This window comes from Hemitrygon akajei, chromosome 14, assembly GCF_048418815.1.
Source record: "Hemitrygon akajei chromosome 14, sHemAka1.3, whole genome shotgun sequence".
In the NCBI taxonomy this organism is placed as follows: domain Eukaryota; kingdom Metazoa; phylum Chordata; class Chondrichthyes; order Myliobatiformes; family Dasyatidae; genus Hemitrygon; species Hemitrygon akajei.
This window is the reverse complement of record NC_133137.1, coordinates 103,472,021-103,496,523: the sequence shown is the minus strand read 5'-3', so window position 1 is coordinate 103,496,523 and position 24,503 is coordinate 103,472,021. Positions and strand designations below refer to the sequence as shown.

Below are 24,503 nucleotides of genomic sequence, written 5' to 3'. Positions count from 1 at the left end.
TTAGGATTGGTTTATTGGTGTCACAAGTACTGAGAAACCGTGAAAAACTTGTCTTGTAAGCTGTTGATACAGATCAGATCATTACACATTGAGGTAGAACAAGGTAAAGCAATAACGATGTGGAATAAAGTGTAACAGCTATGGAGAAAGTGTATTGCAGGTACAAGATAGTAACAAGGGAGATTGTGAGGCCAGTAGTCGAACTTATTGCACGAGAGCAGTAATACCCTTTTATCAGTGGGGTGGAAGCTGTCCCTGAGCCTTGTCGTACTTGCTTTCAGACTTTTATATCTTCTGTCTGTTGGAGAGAGAATGCCCAAGATGTGTGGGGCTTTTGATAATACCGGTTGCTTTACTGAGGCAGCGAGAAATAGAGGAGAGGCTAGCTTCCATGATGTGCTGAGTTGTGTCCACGGTTCCCCGCAGTTTCTCGTGGTCACGTGCAGATGGGGTGCTTTCTGTGGTGCATCAATTAAAACTGGTGAGGGCCTCCTGAGGGAGTAGAGGCATCTTACTGCATTGGCATAGTCCTGCCCTCCTCTTCTCCTTCATACACACATCTAGTTCCCCTTTGAATGACTTTATATCATTCATCTTTAAAAGTGAGTTTCAACGTAGGTGGCCCCCTCCCCAGAAGCGGGAAGCAGTCATCAATGGAATTCCCTTCCTGGGATTGAAAATGGGTACAAGGAGCTGGTGATCTGTCACTGGTGTAAACCTTTGTCTGTAGTGGTGGGGTGGAACTTTATTCCCCGTCTGTGCGCAGTTACCTTCTGCAGTTGTCAGTGATCTTGAAGCAAATGCAATCGGGTGTTCAGATCCATCTTTTGTAAAGTGTGACAAAACAGCTCCAATGCCATCAGGGGATGCATCCCACGCCAGTCGGATGGGCAGGAATGGGGCATAATGGGTGAGCAGTTCATCTGATGTCATTAGTCTCTTTGTTTCTCTGAATGACATGTCACAATATGAGCATTCTTGAAAAACTCACATTTCTCTCTCTCTCTGCACACCATACTCACTCAGCTTGTTAAGCTCTTTACCAAGGTTCTGGAGGTGCTCTTCATCTTTCTTGCCAGTCACGATGATGTCATCAAGGTAACCTTGTGTTCCTGGGATATCTTGGAGCACTTGGTCCATTGTTCTTTGCCAAATTTCTGGAGGTGATGTGATGCCAAAGATGAGACGATTATATTGGAACAGTCGTTGTGAGTGTTGATTGCGTGGAACTTCCTGCTTGACCCCTCAGTCTCCATTTGCAGATAGGCTAGTGACAACTCTATCTTTGAAAATCTCTCCCCACCTGCCAAAGATGCAAAAATGTCTTCTATCTGTGGCAGGGGATAACGCACAGTACTTAGCACAGGGTTGATGCTCACTTTGAAATCCCCACATATACAAATGGTTCTGGCCTTCCCTTTCTTGATCACTGGGACAATGGGCTCGGCCCGATCACTCTTCTCAACCTTGGAGGGAATTCCAGTCGTGTCCAAGCTCTGCAGTTCTGCACCAACATTGAGATGTAGTGCGTAAGGCACTGGACATGCTTTATGGAATCTTGGTGTTGCTACTTCATCCAGTTCAAATCTGGTTGTCATGCCTTGGAGTCTACCAACACCCTTCTCAAACACACATTAAGCAGCTGTGACTGCCTCTAGTCAGTGCTACCACTTGGGCTGCAGTTGCCTGTTGATGCCACACTGAGAGCTTTGACTGAGTGCCATTCTAGTTGGATTTTTCTCAACCATTCACGTCTAAAAAGTGCTGACCCTCAACTTTTAACACATAAGGCTCTAACTGCTGCGTTTGGCCTCTATACATTACAGTCACTCTCAGTTTGCCTTTGAGAGACACTTTTCACCTGCATAAGTCTTTAGCATCACTGAGGTCTTCTCTAATGGTATCACAGAAAACAGTCTGTTGTAGTCAGCCTCTGAAATTATAGACAAAGCTGACCCTGTATCCAGCTCCATCTTCAGCTTTACGCCAGACACATCTACTGTGATCCATATGATTTGGTGATCTGCTTCAGGAATCCTCTGCAGTTCCAGGCATGACCGCTCACCTTTGGTTGGTGTCATTCAATGTTTGTAGTGAGATGCTGAAGATGTTCTATAGGTCAGTTGTGGAGAGCGCCCTGTTCTTTGTGGTGGCATGTTGGGGAGGCAGCATTAAGAAGAGGGACGCCTCACGTCTTAATAAGCTGGTAAGGAAGGCGGGCTCTGTCGTGGGCAAAGTACTGGAGAGTATAACATCGGTAGCAGAGCGAAGGGCGCTGAGTAGGTTACGGTCTATTATGGAAAACCCTGAACATCCTGTACATAGCACCATCCAGAGACAGAGAAGCAGTTTCAGCGACAGGTTGCTATCGATGCAATGCTCCTCAGACAGGATGAAGAGATCAATACTCCCCAATGCCATTCGGCTTTACAATTCAACCGCCAGGAGTAAGATATGTTAAAGTGCCGGGGTTAGGACTCAATGTATTTAAGTAAACTACTTAAGAACTTTTAAAAAGCTATTATTAATGCTTTTTGAGAGGGTGATTTTAGATGCATATCATATTTTTACTGAGTTAAGTATTGTATGTAATTAGTTTTGCTACAATAAGTGTATGGGACATTGGAAAAAATGTTGAATTTCCCCATGGGGATGAATAAAGTATCTATCTATCTATCTTTGTCAGACTCTCTGTTGTCTGATTCTGTTTCATATTTGGTCACTTTATGGATTTGCTTAGTTTTGTGTTTGAAACTTTTCATTCTGTGTGTTTTTTGTCTCTTTGGTTGTGCTTTTTGTCCGACTTGCACCTATGTGACCTTATCTGTGACACTTCCTGCAAACTTTTTCTTTGAACCAACATTTGCATTGTGGGAGGATTTGCCACATCAATAACATTTTTGGCTCTTTGCACCATTCAGGGACACTTTATACATTTCACAATCTAAACTCTTTCTCTGTAGTTCTGCTGCATCCTTTGCCAGAGTCTCTAACGATACTGCAATGGTCATTGCCCATTCTGAGGTTAGGTCTCTTTCTGCCAGTAGCCTGTTCTGAGTGGTTTGACTATGCACAAGCCTGTCCCCTACAGCGTCAGAAAGTCCATCTCTAAAGACACAGCACTGGGCAAGTTTGCACATCTCTGCAATGTACTCAGAAATGATTTCATCCTTTGACTCATTCCTTTCATAAAATCTAAAACTCTCAGAAATTGTAACAATTTCATCGAACATCTTGCTTTTTAGGGGTTACTAAATTCTGTAAGAGACTGTATGTTCTAGCACCCATTAAGCTAAGAAACGTGTGGGCTTTCTTTTGCTCATCCACATTATTCACCTTACAATACAGTTCAATCCTCTCAATATGACTCCCAGCCTTCACTAGCACTAACAAATTTGTCAACTTCTGGGTCTAAAGCCATCGCCATGTTATTTTCACTTTAACTTTTCTAGTTGTGCATCTTTCACTGTATACTGTTTCTCATGTGTCCTTTGTTAGCGTCTGTGACTACCTTCTCTGTACTGTTTGACTCTTTTCCCTCACTGTCTCATCCAGTTGGTGATATTCTCTGACATTCAGGTTCGTACCTGTCGCCAATTTGTCATGTCTGTGCAACTACATATCAATTACATAAAAGCACGCAGATGAGAGATGGTTTTAACTGGTGTATTCACCTAGCAGAGAGAGAGAAAACAATACACATGGGTAGACAACAGCCAATACATAGTGCTAAGGGGAGTCATTGCTCTAAAATAAATAAATCCATACATTACAATCAGCATCATCTGATGTATCAAAACTTTCCATGTTTGACATCTTTATTGGGTTTCTGCCCAACTTTTCTTTCCAAGAGAAAGGGAATTTAGACCACCCATCCTTATCAAATGGTAATGCTCTCATAATTCTGGTGCAACCATTTACCTAGATTCTGGTTATCAACTATTACAGCAGCTGCAGCTTTATTGTTCCACTGGCGGCAATGGGTTGAATTTCCATTTAAGAGTGCCTTTCAAAATTTTGTGAGAAATTCATTGCTAAGTTGTCAAAAAAATTGGAGTAATGGTAGCATGGTGAGGAGCTAAGCACAATATTGGAGCATTTTTTTGAGAAGTAACCTAGCATGGAAGTTAGCATCTGCAAAGAAGGGTCAGGTTATTGGTTGTAAGTCTGCATACTTTAATTGATGACTATGTAACTTATACTTGTTGGCCAAAACGAACTACAGTCTACAAAACAGTGAATTTGAATGAATCAAGGACAGTGAAAGTGGACAGACCACTTGTCTTTGTTCTTGTCATGAAATTAAAGGAATGGATGCTGTCATTTTGTAAAGCTGCTCTGTATCCTCCATTTGGTGAATTGATTTTGCTCGGCTAAGTCAGTGTTTTAAAGTAGACACAGTGATGCTCCATGTAATCTGCTGAACTAGAGATAATTTTCAAGTAAGTTATTAGTGAGGTGTTCTTTGGTATGATGTAACATGCAGGTTTGCGAATAGTAGGGTCTCTGTCTGCCCTGAGTGATTTGACCTGGTTACTGGCTTGTTAACTGATTTAGAACAAAGTAAATCTGCAGATGCTGGAAATCTGAGCAACGCACTCAAAATGCTGGAGGAGCTCTGCAGGCCAGGCAGCCTCTATGGGGAAAAAGTACAGTCGACGTTTCGGGCTGAGACCCTTCAGAAGACAATAAACGGATGCTGGCTTGGACCAGGGCCAATAAGAAGGTGACACGGGTCAGTTAGAGGACCTCAAGCCAAAGAAATTGAAATGCAAGATTTGAGCTGTTAAGTATTTAAAAGTAAGGAGCTTCAAATGCAAAGCAGCAACAACTATCTGGAGACAAACCACCGCAGGTTACTGAAGCTAACAACCCCACGTGGAGATTAGACCAGGAACATGAGGAACAGCTGGCCAGCGAAGACTCCTTTCCAGAATATTAACTTTTGACTGTTCGTGGAGGGTCAGGGAAATTTAGTAGGTGTGCACACAGGTATTTGGCTGTGTAAATTCATGTACTCTTCAGTTGAGACAATAAAGGAACTTGTCAGTAAAACACAGATTCACTCTGTGCCTGACTGATCATTATTACTAAGGGGTAATCATTGTAACATAACATCTAGCTACACATTCAGAACGTCAGTATTCTGCCCTTTCACTGTCAGCTCCAGTATATGTTTCTAAATTTCAAACTTCCACTAATTGCTGTTTGCATTTTATTCAACATTTCTGCGAGCCTTAGAATGTGGATAATGGTATGAGGTGGTACTCATGCATGTGGGGTAGCTTTGTGGTGGAAGTAGGGGAAAAATTTAGAAAAAGAGAAGAGAAACTGTGTCAACTAGTTAAAATAAATACCGGATACTCACTAGAGGATCTAATCCAGTTCTATCAGTAGTAAAACAAGCAACTCTCTGGATTTTCTGTCTGACAAATGTATTCTCTCAGGTAGTGACCCAGAAATTTGTATGGACACTTTGCAAAGACACAAGCAGGGGACAGTGTTGAAGCCACAAATAAACCCCTCTGTGGAATTTATCCAGAGCAGTGGGACAGGAAGCATTGACCCATATCAGGGAAAGTTGTTGAGAACATGAAGGAAGAGGGAATGGAAGGGGTTAATGAAGTGAGATTAGAGGGGAGGTTATTGTGGAGCATTAGGACATGATTATTCCAGACAGTTTGTTTCTCTGTTGTACATTGTTACAAGGATTAGGCACAGAGAGAATCTGAATTTTCTGCCAAGTACCTTTATTGGCTCACTTCACAAGCACGAGTTTACACAACTGAATACCCGTGTGCCGTACACTAGGCTCAGACATCGGAATACCTGTGTGCCGTACACTAGGCTCAGACATCGGAATACCCGTGTGCCGTACACTAGGCCCAGACATCGGAATACCCGTGTGCCGTACTCTAGGCCCAGACATCGGAATACCTTTGTGCCGTACTCTAGGCCCAGACATCGGAATACCTGTGTGCCGTACACTAGGCCCAGACATCGGAATACCCGTGTGCCGTACACTAGGCCCAGACATCGGAATACCTGTGTGCCGTACACTAGGCCCAGACATCGGAATACCTGTGTGCCGTACACTAGGCCCAGACATTGGAATATCTGTGTGCCGTACTCTAGGCCCAGACATCGGAATACCCGTGTGCCGTACTCTAGGCCCAGACATCGGAATACCCGTGTGCCGTACTCTAGGCCCAGACATCGGAATACCTTTGTGCCGTACTCTAGGCCCAGACATCGGAATACCTGTGTGCCGTACTCTAGTCCCAGACATTGGAATATCTGTGTGCCGTACACTAGGCCCAGACATTGGAATATCTGTGTGCCGTACACTAGGCCCAGACATCGGAATACCTTTGTGCCGTACTCTAGGCCCAGACATCGGAATACCTTTGTGCCGTACTCTAGTCCCAGACATTGGAATATCTGTGTGCCGTACACTAGGCCCAGACATCGGAATACCTGTGTGCCGTACTCTAGGCTCAGACATCGGAATACCTGTGTGCCGTACTCTAGGCCCAGACATCGGAATATCTGTGTGCCGTACACTAGGCCCAGACATCGGAATATCTGTGTGCCGTACACTAGGCCCAGACATCGGAATACCCGTGTGCCGTACTCTAGGCCCAGACATCGGAATACCCGTGTGCCGTACTCTAGGCCCAGACATCGGAATACCCGTGTGCCGTACTCTAGGCCCAGACATCGGAATACCCGTGTGCCGTACTCTAGGCCCAGACATCGGAATACCCGTGTGCCGTACTCTAGGCCCAGACATCGGAATACCCGTGTGCCGTACTCTAGGCCCAGACATCGGAATACCCGTGTGCCGTACTCTAGGCCCAGACATCGGAATACCCGTGTGCCGTACTCTAGGCCCAGACATCGGAATACCCGTGTGCCGTACTCTAGGCCCAGACATCGGAATACCCGTGTGCCGTACTCTAGGCCCAGACATCGGAATACCCGTGTGCCGTACACTAGGCCCAGACATCGGAATACCCGTGTGCCGTACTCTAGGCCCAGACTTCGGAATATCTGTGTGCCGTACACTAGGCCCAGACTTCGGAATATCTGTGTGCCGTACTCTAGGCCCAGACATCGGAATACCTGTGTGCCGTACTCTAGGCCCAGACTTCGGAATATCTGTGTGCCGTACACTAGGCCCAGACATCGGAATACCTGTGTGCCGTACTCTAGGCCCAGACATCGGAATACCTGTGTGCCGTACACTAGGCCCAGACATCGGAATACCTGTGTGCCGTACACTAGGCCCAGACATCGGAATATCCTGTGTGCCGTACACTAGGCCCAGACATCGGAATACCTGTGTGCCGTACACTAGGCCCAGACATCGGAATATCCTGTGTGCCGTACTCTAGGCCCAGACATTGGAATATCTGTGTGCCGTACTCTAGGCCCAGACATCGGAATACCTGTGTGCCGTACTCTAGGCCCAGACATCGGAATACCTTTGTGCCGTACACTAGGCCCAGACATCGGAATACCTGTGTGCCGTACACTAGGCCCAGACATCGGAATATCTGTGTGCCGTACTCTAGGCCCAGACATCGGAATACCTTTGTGCCGTACACTAGGCCCAGACATCGGAATACCTGTGTGCCGTACACTAGGCCCAGACTTCGGAATATCTGTGTGCCGTACTCTCGGCCCAGACATCGGAATACCTGTGTGCCGTACTCTAGGCCCAGACTTCGGAATATCTGTGTGCCGTACTCTAGGCCCAGACATCGGAATACCTGTGTGCCGTACTCTAGGCCCAGACATCGGAATACCTGTGTGCCGTACACTAGGCCCAGACATCGGAATACCTGTGTGCCGTACACTAGGCCCAGACATCGGAATATCCTGTGTGCCGTACACTAGGCCCAGACATCGGAATACCTGTGTGCCGTACACTAGGCCCAGACATCGGAATATCCTGTGTGCCGTACTCTAGGCCCAGACATTGGAATATCTGTGTGCCGTACTCTAGGCCCAGACATCGGAATACCTGTGTGCCGTACTCTAGGCCCAGACATCGGAATACCTTTGTGCCGTACACTAGGCCCAGACATCGGAATACCTGTGTGCCGTACACTAGGCCCAGACATCGGAATATCTGTGTGCCGTACTCTAGGCCCAGACATCGGAATACCTTTGTGCAGTACACTAGGCCCAGACATCGGAATATCTGTGTGCCGTACACTAGGCCCAGACATCGGAATACCTGTGTGCCGTACACTAGGCCCAGACATCGGAATACCCGTGTGCCGTACACTAGGCCCAGACATCGGAATACCCGTGTGCCGTACACTAGGCCCAGACATCGGAATACCCGTGTGCCGTACACTAGGCCCAGACATCGGAATATCCGTGTGCCGTACTCTAGGCCCAGACATCGGAATACCTGTGTGCCGTACTCTAGGCCCAGACATCGGAATATCTGTGTGCCGTACTCTAGGCCCAGACATCGGAATATCTGTGTGCCGTACTCTAGGCCCAGACATCGGAATATCTGTGTGCCGTACTCTAGGCCCAGACATTGGAATATCTGTGTGCCGTACACTAGGCCCAGACATCGGAATATCTGTGTGCCGTACTCTAGGCCCAGACATCGGAATACCTGTGTGCCGTACTCTAGGCCCAGACATTGGAATATCTGTGTGCCGTACTCTAGGCCCAGACATCGGAATATCTGTGTGCCGTACTCTAGTCCCAGACATTGGAATATCTGTGTGCCGTACACTAGGCCCAGACATCGGAATATCTGTGTGCCGTACTCTAGTCCCAGACATTGGAATATCTGTGTGCCGTACTCTAGGCCCAGACATCGGAATATCTGTGTGCCGTACACTAGTCCCAGACATTGGAATACCTGTGTGCCGTACTCTAGGCCCAGACATCGGAATATCTGTGTGCCGTACACTAGGCCCAGACATCGGAATACCTGTGTGCCGTACACTAGGCCCAGACATTGGAATATCTGTGTGCCGTACTCTAGACCCAGACATCGGAATACCTTTGTGCCGTACTCTAGGCCCAGACATCGGAATACCTTTGTGCCGTACACTAGGCCCAGACATCGGAATACCTGTGTGCCGTACACTAGGCCCAGACATCGGAATACCCGTGTGCCGTACACTAGGCCCAGACATCGGAATATCTGTGTGCCGTACACTAGGCCCAGACATTGGAATATCTGTGTGCCGTACACTAGGCCCAGACATCGGAATATCCGTGTGCCGTACTCTAGGCCCAGACATTGGAATATCTGTGTGCCGTACTCTAGGCCCAGACATCGGAATACCTTTGTGCCGTACTCTAGGCCCAGACATCGGAATACCTTTGTGCCGTACACTAGGCCCAGACATCGGAATACCTGTGTGCCGTACACTAGGCCCAGACATCGGAATACCTGTGTGCCGTACTCTAGGCCCAGACATTGGAATATCTGTGTGCCGTACTCTAGGCCCAGACATCGGAATACCTGTGTGCCGTACTCTAGGCCCAGACATCGGAATACCTGTGTGCCGTACACTAGGCCCAGACATCGGAATACCCGTGTGCCGTACTCTAGGCCCAGACATCGGAATACCCGTGTGCCGTACTCTAGGCCCAGACATCGGAATACCCGTGTGCCGTACTCTAGGCCCAGACATCGGAATACCCGTGTGCCGTACTCTAGGCCCAGACATCGGAATACCTGTGTGCCGTACTCTAGGCCCAGACATCGGAATACCTGTGTGCCGTACTCTAGGCCCAGACATCGGAATATCTGTGTGCCGTACTCTAGGCCCAGACATCGGAATATCTGTGTGCCGTACTCTAGGCCCAGACATCGAGATTACTTCTGCAAACGGAAACAGCTTATCTGAGAGTGGTATCAGGTTTAACAGATCATGAGTAAAATGCTACTCTATAGCATGAAACATGATTCTCTACAACACTTTATTTAAAAAAGAAACTAAAACTTTATGAATATTGTGTTTTTATTTGTGAAATAAGTGTAACTATGGTCAGTATCCATGTAATAGGGAGGGAAGATTCACCCCAGGCACCCAGTCCTTTGATTGACCACTAACCTACAGCTCCCCATGAAGAGATGACCTGTTAGCGCAGAGCCATCCCTCAGTGTAATTTGGGACGTGCCATGGATCTGGAGCCAGGTCAGTAACCCTGATGTGTGTTTTCAGCAGATGGTGACCCCTACACTTTCCAGGCAGCTCTGGTCTGACCTGGGCTCCTGGGTTGCATTGTTAGGCTGCCTTTCCATTGCCCCTGTCAGTTTTGAATAAACACTGGTCTGGGATTGGTGTAACACACACAATGCTGGAGGAGCTCAGCGGGTCAGACACCCTGTCCTGGAACTGAATGTCTGGATGATTGTGCTGGAAGTATAAACAGGATTCAGCCCTCTGAGTCTGAAATCTCCCATTCCAAACCATCTTGTAAGTCTTCAGCTACCACTGAACAAAAGCTGATGTTGTGAGGAGTTTGTTACGGAAGCTGACCTTGGCTGTTAACTCCCGTAAAAGTTGAGTGTCCAGTGTTGAATTTACCCTGGGAGTCTGTCTGTGTGTTGCTGATCAGTCAATGACAGACTAAATAGCAGAGTTGGTTTCATGACCTGGGGCCAGTGGCAGGGAGGGAGGAATGTGTGGATGATGGAATTTCTTTAGCCAGGGAGTGGTGAATCTGTGGAATCCATTGCTACAGATGGTTGTGGAGTCCAAGTCTTTGGACATAGTCAAAGCAGAGGTTGATGGGTTCTTGATTAGTAAGGGTGTGAAAGGTTACAGGGAGAAAGGAGAATGGGGTTGAGGGAGATAATAAATCAGCCATGATGGAATGACAGTGGAGACTCGATAGACCAAATGGACTAATTCTGCTCCTATGACTTATGGTCTTGATGGGAACCATGACTGATTAGCTCAGATGGCTTTCTCCCCCACTGAAAATCCTGTATCCCTGACTAGGGTTAATCTGGGCTGAGCCAGACTTTCCCTCAGAGTAGACAGACTGACCTGTATTGTACTTAATTCTGTTCCTTAGGTTCCTCGGTGTACAATGGAGAGCCCTTTGCGATTCTCCTCTTCTCTCTTGTGAACAAGTTCTGCAGTGGGAGCGCTCCTCACTGCCCCATCAAGAAGGTGCTGTTGCTTCTCTGGAAGACAATTCTGGTGGGTCTGAACTTCTGTCTCATAGTCTAATCCTTGTTTGTTTACACTTGTTTTAGTTTTTTTCAATTCACTTTGAGGATTTGGTTATTGCTGATAAGGGTGATGGGTGTCACCAACGAGGGTGATAGGTATTGCCAAGGAACGTATTTGGTATTGCCGATGAGGGTAATGGGTATCGCTGACTAGGTCACTATTTAATACCCATCTCTAATTCTCTATGAACCTACCTCCTGTTATTCGTGTGGTGCTGAGAGTACCGCACAGTGGTGCTGGGAACAGAGTTCCTAGATTCTGACTCAGGAACAATGAAGGGATGGCAACATTTATCCAAGTCCAAGTGCTATGTGGACCTGGAGATGGTTCACTGCTCTACAAAGAACATAGAATAGTACAGCACAGTACAGGCCCTTCGGCCCACAATGTTGTGCCAACCCTCAAACCTTGCCTCCCATATAACCCCCCACCTTAAATCCCTCCATATACCTGTCTTGTAGTAGTGTGTCTGCCTCCACTACTCACTCAGGCAGTGCATTCCATGCACCAACCACTCTCTGAGTAACAAACCTTCCTCTAATATCCCCCTTGAACTTCCCTCCCCTTACCTTAAAGCCATGACCTCTTGTACTGAGCAGTGGTGCCCTGGGGAAGAGGCACTGGCTGTCCACTCTATCTATTCCTCTTAATATCTTGTACACCTCTATCAGGTCTCCTCTCATCCTCCTTCTCTCCAAAGAGTAAAGCCCTAGCTCCCTTAATCTCTGATCATAATGCGTACTCTCTAAACCAGGCAGCATCCTGGTAAATCTCCTCTGTACCCTTTCCAATGCTTCCACATCCTTCCTATAGTGAGGCAACCAGAACTGGACACAGTTCTCCAAGTGTGGCCTAACTAGAGTTTTATAGAGCTGCATCATTACATTGCAACTCTTAAACTCTATCCCTCAACTTATGAAAGCTAACACCCAATAAGCTTTCTTAACTACCCTATCTACGTTTGAGGCTCTGCTGACCCTCGGAGTGTTAGAGGTTATCCTGGTCTTGTTCTTGTCTGGTGAATATTTGCATTCACTTTCAGACAAGGAAGTCAGACATTGGCAGGAAAGCATGGACATTTTTTGCCATTTTGTTCACCCACATTGTTGGCCCTGGACCCAATTGAGCATTGCCACTGTCATTAGTCAGGGTGTCAAAGTTTTTGGGGAGAAGACAGGAGAATGGAGTTCAGAGGGATAGTAAATCAGCCATGATTGAAAGGCAGGGCAAACTGGATGGGCTTATTCTGATCCTATATTTTATGGGTTTTATTGTTTACCTATGTTCTGGTGGAGTAAACCTGATATCTATCACCAACCCACTTATCTATCATCTACCTCTGTCTAGCTTCCCTCCTACCTTTTCCAGCCCAACGGGTCGCACTGCCCAGCAACCCAGCTATTTAACACTAGCTTAATCATAGGACAATTTACAATGGCCAATTAACCTACTAACTGGTACGTCTTTGGACTGTGGGAGGAAACCAGAGCATCGTGAGGAAAACTACAGATTCATGGGAATGATGCAAACAGGTGGTACCAGCATTGAACTTTGAACTCCGAGGCCCTGAGCTGTAAAAGGGCAGCAGTAACTGCTGCGTTACTATGGCACCCATTTACGACCTTTGGTTAACAGTGTTAGTTTGTGTGAGTGGTGTTATATTTGACCCCCAACACGGTGTCTGCACTTGATGCTCTGGGAGAGTTTGGACAGGTAATGACCATTGGTCGTTTTGTTGCCAGTTCTGTCTCGGAGGCTTTGAGGATCTGCAGAAGCTGAAGGTGGCAAAGCGGGAGGAAGCAGGCCTCCCTGAGCTGCTGGAGAACAGTCTTGAGGTGATGAGGAATCTCCGAGCGTGCTCGCCCCCTGTCTCCGCCATGGACGCCCTGGAGCAGCAGCAGAAGCGGGGCCGTAAGGGCCGAAGGGTGAGGCTTATCTTTGAGATGTGTGGGAATGGAGAGCAGGCCATTCGGCCCAACAACTCTACGTGCCCCATTCATTTAGATTGTGATCTCAACCCGCTATGGTTCCGTCACAGAGCATCAGTCACAGTCTTGGAGGCAAACGTAGCTGACCAGTCCTTAGAAGGGTGGACTGGCCAGTGGGTTGGGGTCAGGACATTGAGGATGGGTTGAGGGGGTGGTAGAGTTAGGGGGTTGAAAAGTAGGGTTGGGATTGTGGCAATGGGGTTGTGGTGGCAGTGGGGAACTGGAAGGGGCAGTGGGGTTAGGGTGGGGAGAGGGGCAGCAGAGATGGGCGAGACAGTGAGGTTGGGGACAGGGTGGTAAGGTTAGATTTGGGACAATAACTTTGGATTTTGGGCAGTGCAGTTGGTTTTGGTAGGGCAGTAGGATTGGATGTTGGGCAGTGGAATTGGACCAGGGTAGTGGGATCAGGGGTGGGGCAGTGGGTTTATGGTGTTAAAGTGAGGTTGGCAGTATGGTTGAGGTTGGGGAGGGGTCTGGGAGGCTGCGGAGGTTGGGACGGGACAGAGGGGTTGGGGATGGGGTATTAGGATTTTACTTGTTGGGAGCAGGACGTATGGGTTGGGTGTAACAGTAGGATTGGTGGTTTCTCGTGGTTTACTGGGAACAGTGGCGGGTCGGGTGTGACAGTGGATCGGGTGTGATGGTGGGACCAGCCGCTTCTCGGTAGCTCAGCTGCCGGTCAGGGTGGTGCTCAGTGGGTTGACCAGATGTTGGGTGTGGAGAGAGCTTTCCGGCCATTCTTTTACAAGGAGAAGCTGATATCCTTTACAAGTGTGTGATTGGACAACTCGTGGCCTGGTGGGTTTGGTGGGAGGGGTGAATGTGGCCAGCTGACCATTGGGCAGGAAGGTTGGGTGGTGTGTGGCCTTTGGTCCACGCTCAGGATAACTTCTCACCCTTGGGTGTTGCTGGCAGGTGCTGGTAAAACAGGACAGCCTGGATATCTATGGCGAGCGGGACGAGACACGGGAGGAGGATGAAGAGGCCGACGACAGTGATGGTGGGTTTGAGGGAGAAGTGGATCCACTAGAGAGGGAGGCACTGGTCCCGTCTGTGCCCGCCCCACAACAGCCCCCAGACAGACTGTTCTTCCCCCGGTGCCTACCCTGGGCTCCCAAGGTCAGGTCAGTACTCCTCCATGCTAATTTCTGCTTCTGTCTATGTGCATCATTGCCTGATAGAAAGCTAGAAAGACGTCTCACTCTGTAGTTCCCCAGGGCACTGGGTGCACAGCAAAACCACCAGGTCAGAAACGCGAGATTCAGCAGCTGCTGGCAATCCTGAGCAATGCCAAAGGAAGTCCGCAGGCCAGTCAGCGTCTATGGAGTTGACATTTTAGGCCGAGGCCTTTCATCAGGACTGGAAAGCAAGGGAGCAGAGGCCAGGACCTGGAGATTCATGGCGAGTCTGTTGAGGGCTAGACCGGTGATCCAGAACTATGCAAGAAGTCCTGATACAACCTACAGAAGACAATCTTAAGGATGAAGAAACAATTCCGATTGAGGTTGGAGACAGCCGGATGTATGTCAGCTCTGGCAGGGTGTGCAGTCCGTTCCTTCCTATGAAGTGAAACCCAACATCACAAATGGCTGTGATGCCACACTCCCGGAGGAGTTTAACACCTTGTATGCTCACTTTGAAAGGGAGATTAAAATGACACTTGCCCAAATCTGTGCAACACCCGGTGAGTCTGTAATCTCTATCTCAGAGGCTGAGGTCAGAACATCTTACAAGAGGGAGAATCCTCACAGGGCATCAGGCCCTGATGGTGTACCTCTGAAAACCTGTGGCAGCCAATTGACGGGAGCATTCAGGGACATCTTCATCCCTCACTGCGGCAGACGGAGGTTCACACCTGCTAGAATCAGCTCCTGTCTAAGCAAGGACCTGGACTCACTGCAATTTGTCCACCACACAACAGGTCTACAGCGGATACAACCTCACTGGCTCTTCTCTCGGCCTTGGACCACCTGGACAACAGCAACACCTACGTCCGGCTTCTGTTTATTGATTACAGCTCAGCATTCAACATCACCACACCCTCCAAATGAATCAACAAATTTCAAAAACTGGGCCTCCACACCTCCCTCCGCAACTAGATCTTTGGCTTCCTCATCGGGAAAACACAGCCTGTGCAGATCGGATAGAACATCTCCTTCTCACTGACAATCAACACCTGCACACCTCATGGATGGGTGCTTAGCCCACTGGTCTACTCTCTCTAAACCCACGATTGTGTGGCTAGGCACAGCTCAGACACCAACAATGACACAACTCTTGTTGGGAGAATTTCAGATGGTGACAGGTAGGCATACAGGAGTGAGATAGATCAGCTGTTTGATGAGCTGACATCAGTAAGACTAAGGAAATGATTGTGGACTTCAGGAAAGGGAAGTCGAGGGATCACACACCAGTCCCCTTTGAGTTTTCAGAAGCGGAAAGGATGAGCAGTTTCACGTTCTGGGTGTCAACGTCTCTGAGGATCTGTCCTGGGGCTAGCATATTGATGCAATTACAAAGAAGGTACAATAGTGGTTAGATTGTATTAGGAGTCTGAGGAGACTTGGTATGTCACCAAAGATACTTGCAAATTTCGCAGATGTAGCATGGAGAGCATTCTAACTGGTTGCATCACCGTCTGGTGTGGAGGGGCCACTGCACAGAATCGGAAAAAGCTGCAGGAAGTTGTGTACTCTGCCAGCTCCATCATGGGCACCAGCCTCCCCAGCTTCCAGGACACCTTCAAAAGGTGATGCCTCAAAAAGACAGCATCCATCTTTAAGGACCCCCATCACCCAGGACATGCCCTCTTCTCATTGCTACCATCAGGATGGAGGTACAGAAGCCTGAAGAGACACACACAATGATTCAGGAACAGCTTCTTCCACTCCGAATGGACATTGAACCCGTAAATACTACTTCATGTTTTTCCTTCTTTTTGCACTACTTAATTAATTTAATTTTCTTTCTTTTATATATATATATACTTATAGTTATTTATAGCTTTTATTGTTATTGCAAAATGACAAATTTCAGGATATATGCCAGTGATATAAAATCTGATGCTGATTCTGAATAATAAAGGGAGGGGAAGGAGTACAAACTGGCATTCTCCCCCCATCTCTTTTTCCATTCCTCATTCAGCTTCCCCCTCTCATCCTCCTCTTCTCCTCACTTGACTATCTCCTCCCTCGATTGTTCCTTCTGTTCTCCCATGATCCATGGTCCCCTCCTATCACATTCCTTCTTTAGTCTTTCATTTCACTTCTTCCATCCATCTCCTCAGAGCTTCTTACTTCATCCCCCCTCCCCCGTCCACCCACCTTGCCCTTCACCTACTCTCACCTGCCACCTTGCCCTAAAACATTGACTGTTAATTCCCCTCTATAGATGCTGCTGGCTTGTTGAGTTCCTCCAGCACTGTGTGTGTGTTGGAAAAAGACCCAACCAACTTCTTATAGTTATCACGGGAATCTACTGCAATTTCCTTTCTCGTCCATCCCAAGTCGTCTCACTCACTTGGTCACCCTGTCTGCCTCCCACACATCCTGATGTCACCTTGGGATGGTACTCAGTTACTGATCAGTGTTAAATGCAGCCATGTACTGTGGTATCCTGATGAAGCTGTTCTTTATAAACGTTCAGATCGGTTCCATAAGAACATTCTGTTGCCTTTCGTGATTTCATGCGTGCTGTCAGTTTAAGGTCACGTCACCTGGTTCTCAGCTCTTTTCCTCACTTCTGCAGGGAGAAGGATATCGAAGAATTTCTGGAAGTGAGCAGATGCAAGTTCATCGGATTCACTCTCGGCAAGTGAGTGAGGGAGCAGTGTGTGTAACCTTTCATGTACGTGTGTGATGGTGCCATTAACAAGCAAACATCTCCCAAATAATTTCCCAGAAGCATTATCAAAAAAAACACCAACCTCATAATGAGAGGCTTGGGTAAAGGGAGCACACTTTTAAAGGATGTCTTAAAAGGGGGAGAGAGGCAAAGAGGTTTAAAATGCAAATTCCTGAGCTTGAGCTTGGACAGCTGAAGGCTTGTTTGCCTGCTTGAAAGAATTATAATTGAGGATATTCATCGTCTGCTGAGAGCTAGATCTGTGGCATTTAACTCTAGTGACCCAATCTGTACAAGAAAACCAGGTAGGGTGGGCTGTTCCAAGAGTGAAGAAACCATTCCGAGTGAGGTTGGACGCACATCAACTCTGGCAGGGTTTGCAGAGCATTATTTCCTACAAAGCAAAACCCACCATCATGAATGGCAGCGATGCTTCACTCCCAGACATGCTCAATGCCTTTGTTCCCACTTTGAAAGGGAAAATATAACTACAGCCGTGAAGATCCCTGCTGCACCCTGTGACCCTGTCATCTCCGTCTCGAAGGATGATGTCAGGGTTTCCTTACAGAGAGTGAACCTTTGCAAGGCAACAGGCCCCAAAGTAGCACCCGGTAAGGCTCAGAAAAGTTGTGTCAACCATCTGGCAGGAGTATTGAAGAATATTTTCAATCTCTCACCGCTATAGTCGGAAGTTCCCACCTGCTTCAAAAGGGCAACAATTTTTCCAGTGCCTAAGAAGAGTGGTGTGAGCTGCCTTAAAGGCTATTGCCAGCAGCACTCCCATGTATGGTGAGGAGATGCTTTGAGAAGTTGGCATTGGCTAGTATCAACTCCTACCTCAGCAAGGACCTGACACACTGCAAGTTGCCTATGATTCAGCCTGAGATCACCTGGACAATGCAGACACCTATGACTAGTTACAGTTCATTGATTATAGCTCAGCATTTAACACCATCATTCCTACAGTCCTGATCGGAAAGCTACAGAGCCCGGGCCTCTGTACCTCCCTCTGCAATTGGATCCCCGACTTCCTAACTGGAAGACTGCAATCTGTGCAGATTGGTGATAACATCTCCTCCTTGCGGACTCTCAACACTGGCACACCTCAGGGGCGTGTGTTTCGCCCACTGCTCTCTCTATACCCATGACTGTGTGGCTAGGCATAGCTCAAATACCATATATAAATTTGCTGATGATACAACCATTGTTGGTAGAATCTCAGATAGAGGTGAGAAGGTGTACAGGAGCATGATACACCAGCTAGTTGAGTGGTCACAGCAATAACCTTGCGTTCAACGTCAGTAAGACCAAAGAGCTGATAATGGACTTCAGGGAGGGGTAAGATGAGGGAACACGAACCAATCCTCATAGAGGGATCAGAAGTGGATAGAGTGACCAGTTTCAAGTTCCTGGGTGTCAATACCTCTAAGGATCTAACCTGGTCCCAACATATCAATGCAGCTATAAAGAAGGCAAGACAGCTGCTATATATCACTCGGAGTTTGAGGAGGTTTGGTTTGTCAACTAAAACACTCAAAAACTTCTACAGATATACTGTGGAGAGCATTCTGACAGGCTGCATCACTGTCTGTGATGGTGGGGGGGGGGGTGTGTTACCACACAGGATCGAAAGAAGTAATTAGTCAGCTCCATTTTGGGTACTAACCTCCATAGTATCCAAGACATCTTCAAGGAGTAGTGTCTCAGAAAGGCAGTGTCCATTATTAAGGACCCCTGCACCCAGGACATGCCCTCTTCTCATTGTTACCATCAGGTAGGAGGTACAGAAGCTTAAAGGCACACACTCAGCCATTCAGAAACTGCTTCTTCCCCTCTGCATTCTGATTTCTGAATGGACATTGAACCCTTGAACACTACCTTGTTTTCTTAATATTATTTCTGTTTTTGTGCTATTTTTAATTAACTATTTAATATACATATATATTTATTGTATTTATTTATTTTGCCTCTATATTATCATGTATTGCACTGTACTCCCGCCACTAAGTTGATATTAAACCTAATTTGGATTTTCCCTGAGTCCTGATACAGTCTCAACTTGTATCTTTTGCCTTCACAGATGCTGCTGAACTGCAGAGATCTTTCAATTTTGCTTTTTATATTATGTTAATAGACCAGAGTGTACTTGTTCTCACAATTAATCTTGTATAGTTCCTCCCTTCTTGTCTGTTACGAATGATAATTTTCAAGAAGATTTCTATTTTTAAAATGATGTGGACATAAGCGCAAAAGGATTAGTGAAGTTGTGGCATAATAGAGTAACAGTTTGTGAAATGCTTTGTAGCACTGGTGATCAGGGTTCAATTCCCACTGCCGTCTGTAAGGACGTGTTTTCTCCCCACGACTGTGAGGGTCCTGTTTGCCCCACATTCCAAAGAGATACCCGTTACAGGTCCTAAGTTATGGGAAAGCTATTTTGGTGCTGGAAGCACAGAGACACTGCGTTGGTCATTGATGCAAAAAACTCTTTTCACTGAATGTTTCAATGTTTTTATGACAAATAAAACTAATCTATCTAATCCAATCTAATCTCCTTAGAAAATATGTCATTGTAGGGAAATTGCAGAGGTGAAGTTATAAACTAAATATAGGTTAGGGATAAAATTGTATGTTAACAATATAAAATAGGAATTGGGTTTCTCTGATGCATCTGAGCCACTGATATAAAACAAGAGAAAGTGATATTCAATCACAGTTCCTTTTTAAATTAAGGAGATATCAAGATACAGTGGGTATGAGAATTTGGAGAGGAACAATGAAGAATACAGCACAGAAACAGGCCCTTTGGCCCATCTAGTGCATGCCAAACCCTGTAAACTGACTACTCCCATCGACCTGCACCAGGACCACAGCCCTCCATACCCTAACTGTCCATGTGTCTCCCCAAACTTCTCTTAAACATTGAAATCAAGCTTGCACGCACCAGGTGCTGACAGCATCTTCCACACTCTAATGACCCTCTGAATGAAGAAATTTCCCCTCATATTGCCCTTAAACATTTCACCTTTCACCCTTAAGCCATGACCTCTAGTTGTAGTCTCACCCAACCTCAATGGAAAAAGCCTGCTTACATTTACCCTATCTATACCCTTCATAATTTTGTATACCTCTATCAAATTTCCTCTTAAGCTTCTACATTCCAAGGAATAAAGTCTTAACTTATTCAATCTTTCCTTATAACCCAGGTCCTCCAGGTACCCGGCAACATCCTTGTAAACTTTCTCTTTCAACCTTATTTACATCTTTCCTGTAGGTCGGTGACCAGCTGGTGCAGATCCCTCTGCAAGCCAGAATAACCCTCCTTGCTGTCTACTGCACCCTCAGTCTTGGTGTCATCACAAATTTTGTGATCCAGTTGATCACATTCAGATGACAATCTGGAATGAGAGGTTATCCTCAGAAAGAGTTGCAGGGCTGGTCGCTGATTTTACTTTGACTGAAATAGAAAAAGTTAAAAAAGGACTAAGAACAGAAAAAGCTGGGTATGTGGTTAACAGGTCAAGCTGAATTTGGTGAGACAGAAGCAAGTAAGGTTTACATTTAGTTACAGATTCGTCCCTTGCAAATGTCAGCAACATGTCAGTCATTTCTAATCCAGGTTCTGCCATTGTCAGATTAAAATGAATTTACCTTCTGAGCTTTTTATTAGAACAGAATTTCTATCAGAACAGAATGACCAACAAAACTGGAGGAAAAGCAGGAATGTGAAGTTAGAGAATTCCAACAAAGAAACTAATAAAATGGTGGGCTTGAACAGTCTCTTACTGGAATTGTTTAGAATTGGAATTGTATCCTACATTCCCACTTCTTGGCCCAGATAAAACACACTTCCACTTATCACAGGTATATTCAGCAGATAGGGAATTCTGTTGGCTTGAATGTTGCTCTCGTGTTAATTTTAAAATGTTCTTGTGGTCTCTGTTTCCAGTGACACTGATACTCTGGTAGGTTTGCCCAGGCCCATCCACGAGAGTGTGAAGACCCTGAAACAGGTAGGAGAGCAGATGTTGAACACAATCTTTCCAAATCATGTAGAGTTTTCATTTCAGAGCAAGAAAACACACACGCATGCAAATTTATTAGCAAAGCAGAACAGAAATATTTTCCCCCTGAATGAAAATGCTGCAAATTTGACAGCAACCACACAGTATGTGCAGTATCTGCTTTGAAACAATTAAAGTTGGGGATTTGTTTGACATCAAACTTGATTAGATAGCAAGTGCCCAGTATCAATTTAGTGGTAGACTCGCCATTACAATCTCAAACAGCTTCTCCACTTCCTAGCTTAAAGGTCTCAGCTTTTTCTGTTGGACTATGACATTGGGATCCCTTTTTAGAAACAACTGGATGAAGAAATACAGGGAGAGAAAATGATGATGTTTAGGTTCAAAACCATACATCAGAAGCACTAATAATTCCTTTACACCCACCTCCAACTCCCACTCCCACGGATGCTGCTCGACCTGCCGAGTCCTCCAACAGATCTTCCTTCCTCTGACTCACTTTACACCGCACGCTGTCGGAGCAGTGCTGCCAGGATAATCAAGGACACGACCCACCCAGCCAACACACTTTTTGTTCCTCTTCCCTCCGGGAGAAGGTTCAGGAGCTTGAAGATTCGTATGGCCAGATTTGGGAACAGCTTCTTTCCAACTGTGATAAGACTGCTGAACGGATCCTGACCCGGATCTGGGCCGTACCTTCCAAATATCCGGACCTGACTTGCACCACCTTACTTTCCCTTTTCTATTTTCTAATTATGATTTATAATTTAAATTTTTATTATATTGACTTTGATTTGTACTTCAGGAAGCGCGAAGCACAGAATTAAATATCGCTGTGATGTTTGTACGCTCTAGTATCAATTGTTTAGTGATAATAAAAGTAAAGTAAAGATGATTTCTTGCTCTGGATTTCAGCATCTGCAGACTCTTGTGTCTCTGGTCATGCCAGGAATTCCACGTTCTGTTGAGAAGTTTTCTGCTAAAGCTTGTAGCTATTGAAAACAAATTCTGTCCCTCAGCTCTGTGCATCTGCTCCTGTTTGGTACACTATATTCAAGGAAAATTCTACGGTTCTGTTTGCATTTGCTTTTCATTTTCTTTGATTTTTTTTGCTTTTTTTTCCTCTTTATTGGTTCATCATTCATTTTCTTTCAGCTTCATATCCGTTCTTCCTCATCTTTTTATTTCTCTTTCAAGAGTGACGCACAGAAGGTGTTTATTTAGTGCAGAGCCTGTACCAGTGACGTACTGTTTCCCATTTGTTTCTCGTTCTTCTCCTCACTTGCTTTCCTTTCCTGCTTTTCTTTTGCATCCCCACTTTCCATTCATTTTCTCTTCTGTTGCTTTCTCTAACTCACTCTCACCTCTCCAGCATTCTCTCTTTTGCTCAAAATCTCTTTCCCCGATACAAGAACGGACAGACACGCAAGATTCAGGATGAGCTGAAGGCTTCCTTTGTCAGTGACAGGTTTGATTTTTAGTTCACTATGTGAGTGATAGACAGGGAACTTCAAAGCATCCTTTGCCACCACTATGACCTTTTTCATTTTCTCTTTTATAACTTTTCTCTTTATTTTTATTTCTTACTTTCTGACACTTTTTGTTTCTCTTTCTGAGAATCATAGAAACCTTACCCCATTATAGAAGGTTATTCAGTCACAGTCATGGAGAGATACAGTGTAGATACAGTGGCTCACAGACTCTATACTGACCATCAATCTCCCATTTGCAATAAACCTACATTTTAATCCTCACAGGCCTACCCGCTGCCTCTTCGTGCTCTCTGTCCCCTCCCCCTTGTGCTCACTCACCCTGACCCCATCCTTACTCCCCCCTCGTTCTCACTCCCCCCTCCTCTTCGTGCTCACTCCCTCCCATCCCCTTGTGCTCTCTCCCTGCCTCTCCATCGTGTTCACTACCCCCTGCCCCCGTCGGCCCTCCCCACCTCCTCCTCATGTTCACTCCCCACCTCTTCCTCCTCCTCACATCCCCTCCCTTGTGTTCACTCCCCTCCCCTTGCATTCACTCCTGCTTGCATTCACTCTCCCCTCGCGTTCACTCCCCCTCTCACCTCCCCCTCGCTTGCCTACCCACATCTCTCTGTTGCCTGTTCTCGTCCAGTTCCCTGAAACTGTCTGTACTCCCTATGCCAGCCTTGGGCCCACATCTCAGCAGCGATCAGACACACAACAGCAACCCGGCCAACACCAGCCCTGTTGTTCTACGTCCCCTTTCCAAACCGTGGATGATTCATTACAGTGAGAGCCCAGGCAAATGGCAGAGCAGCTGCTGAACATCGACGGCTCCTCGGTAGAGATCGTAAAGAGCACCAAATTTCTTGGTGTTCACCTGACGGAGAATCTCACCTGGTCCCTCAACACCAGCTCCATAGCAAAGAAAGCCCAGCAGTGTCTCTACTTTCTGCGAAGGCTGAGGAAAGTCCATCTCCCACCCCCCATCCTCATCGCATTCTACAGTGGTTGTATTGAGAGCATCCTGAGCAGCTGCATCACTGCCTGGTTCGGAAATTGCACCATCTCGGATCACAAGACCCTGCAGCGGATAGTGAGGTCAGCTGAGAAGATCATCGGGGTCTCTCTTCCCACCATCACAGACATTTACACTACATGCTGCATCCGCAAAGGAAACAGCATTATGAAGGACCCCATGCACCCCTCATACAATCTCTTCTCCCTCCTGCCGTCTGGGAAAAGGCTCCAAAGCATTCGGGCTCTCACGACCAGACTATGTAAGTTTCTTCCCCCAAGCTATCAGATTCCTCAATACCTGAAGCATGGACTGACACCTTGCCCTATTGTCCTGTTTATTATTTATTGTAAATGCCTGCACTTTTTTTTGTTCACTTTATACAGTCCTGTGTAGGTCTGTAGTATAGTGTAGCTTTCTCTGTGTTGTTTTTTTTACATAGTCCAATCTAGTTTTTGTACTGTGTCATGTAACACCATGGTCCTGAAAAACATTCTCATTTTTACTATGTACTGTACCAGCAGTTATGGTCAAAATGACAATAAAAGTGACTTGACTTGAGTCGAGTTTGTCAGCTCCCAGTTCTCCATGCATTTACTTACATGATAGCAGTGTTTGTCTCTGATTCCATTGATGTCCCCTTCCTGAGAGAACGTCTTGAGCCTGGTGTAAGGTGCCAGTGAATAAGCCTCTTTAATGAGCCCTCATTTTTAAATCGTAACTAAAAATTTCTACAAGAATAACACGGCTTCTGGAAACAGTTCCGGTCCTTAAATGTATAGAATGTTTTGCTGTTATCTCTTCTGTTATGTTTAAGAATTTCAGCCATTTGTTTTCAGTTAGCAGGTACAGTAATGCTCATATTCGTCTGCCATTTTCTACGTAACACGTTTATCTGCTCTTTAAAAGGTAGATCACTGGGCAAGAAA

At 46.3% G+C, this 24,503-nt stretch overlaps 1 protein-coding gene across 4 annotated transcripts in view; it reads left to right on the top strand.

Annotated features, from left to right (window-relative positions):
* The window catches only part of LOC140738870 (striatin-interacting protein 1-like), a 66,635-nt gene that overhangs the window by 22,460 nt on the left and 19,672 nt on the right, over positions 1 to 24,503 (top strand). For all 4 annotated transcript variants that reach the window (XM_073066835.1, XM_073066836.1, XM_073066837.1 and 1 more), the window contains exons 8-12: positions 11,071 to 11,198; positions 12,974 to 13,156; positions 14,135 to 14,343; positions 16,967 to 17,032; positions 21,012 to 21,075. In XM_073066835.1, the coding sequence (XP_072922936.1) occupies positions 11,071 to 11,198; positions 12,974 to 13,156; positions 14,135 to 14,343; positions 16,967 to 17,032; positions 21,012 to 21,075 (650 nt within the window). The remainder of the gene's footprint in view (positions 1 to 11,070; positions 11,199 to 12,973; positions 13,157 to 14,134; positions 14,344 to 16,966; positions 17,033 to 21,011; positions 21,076 to 24,503) is intronic.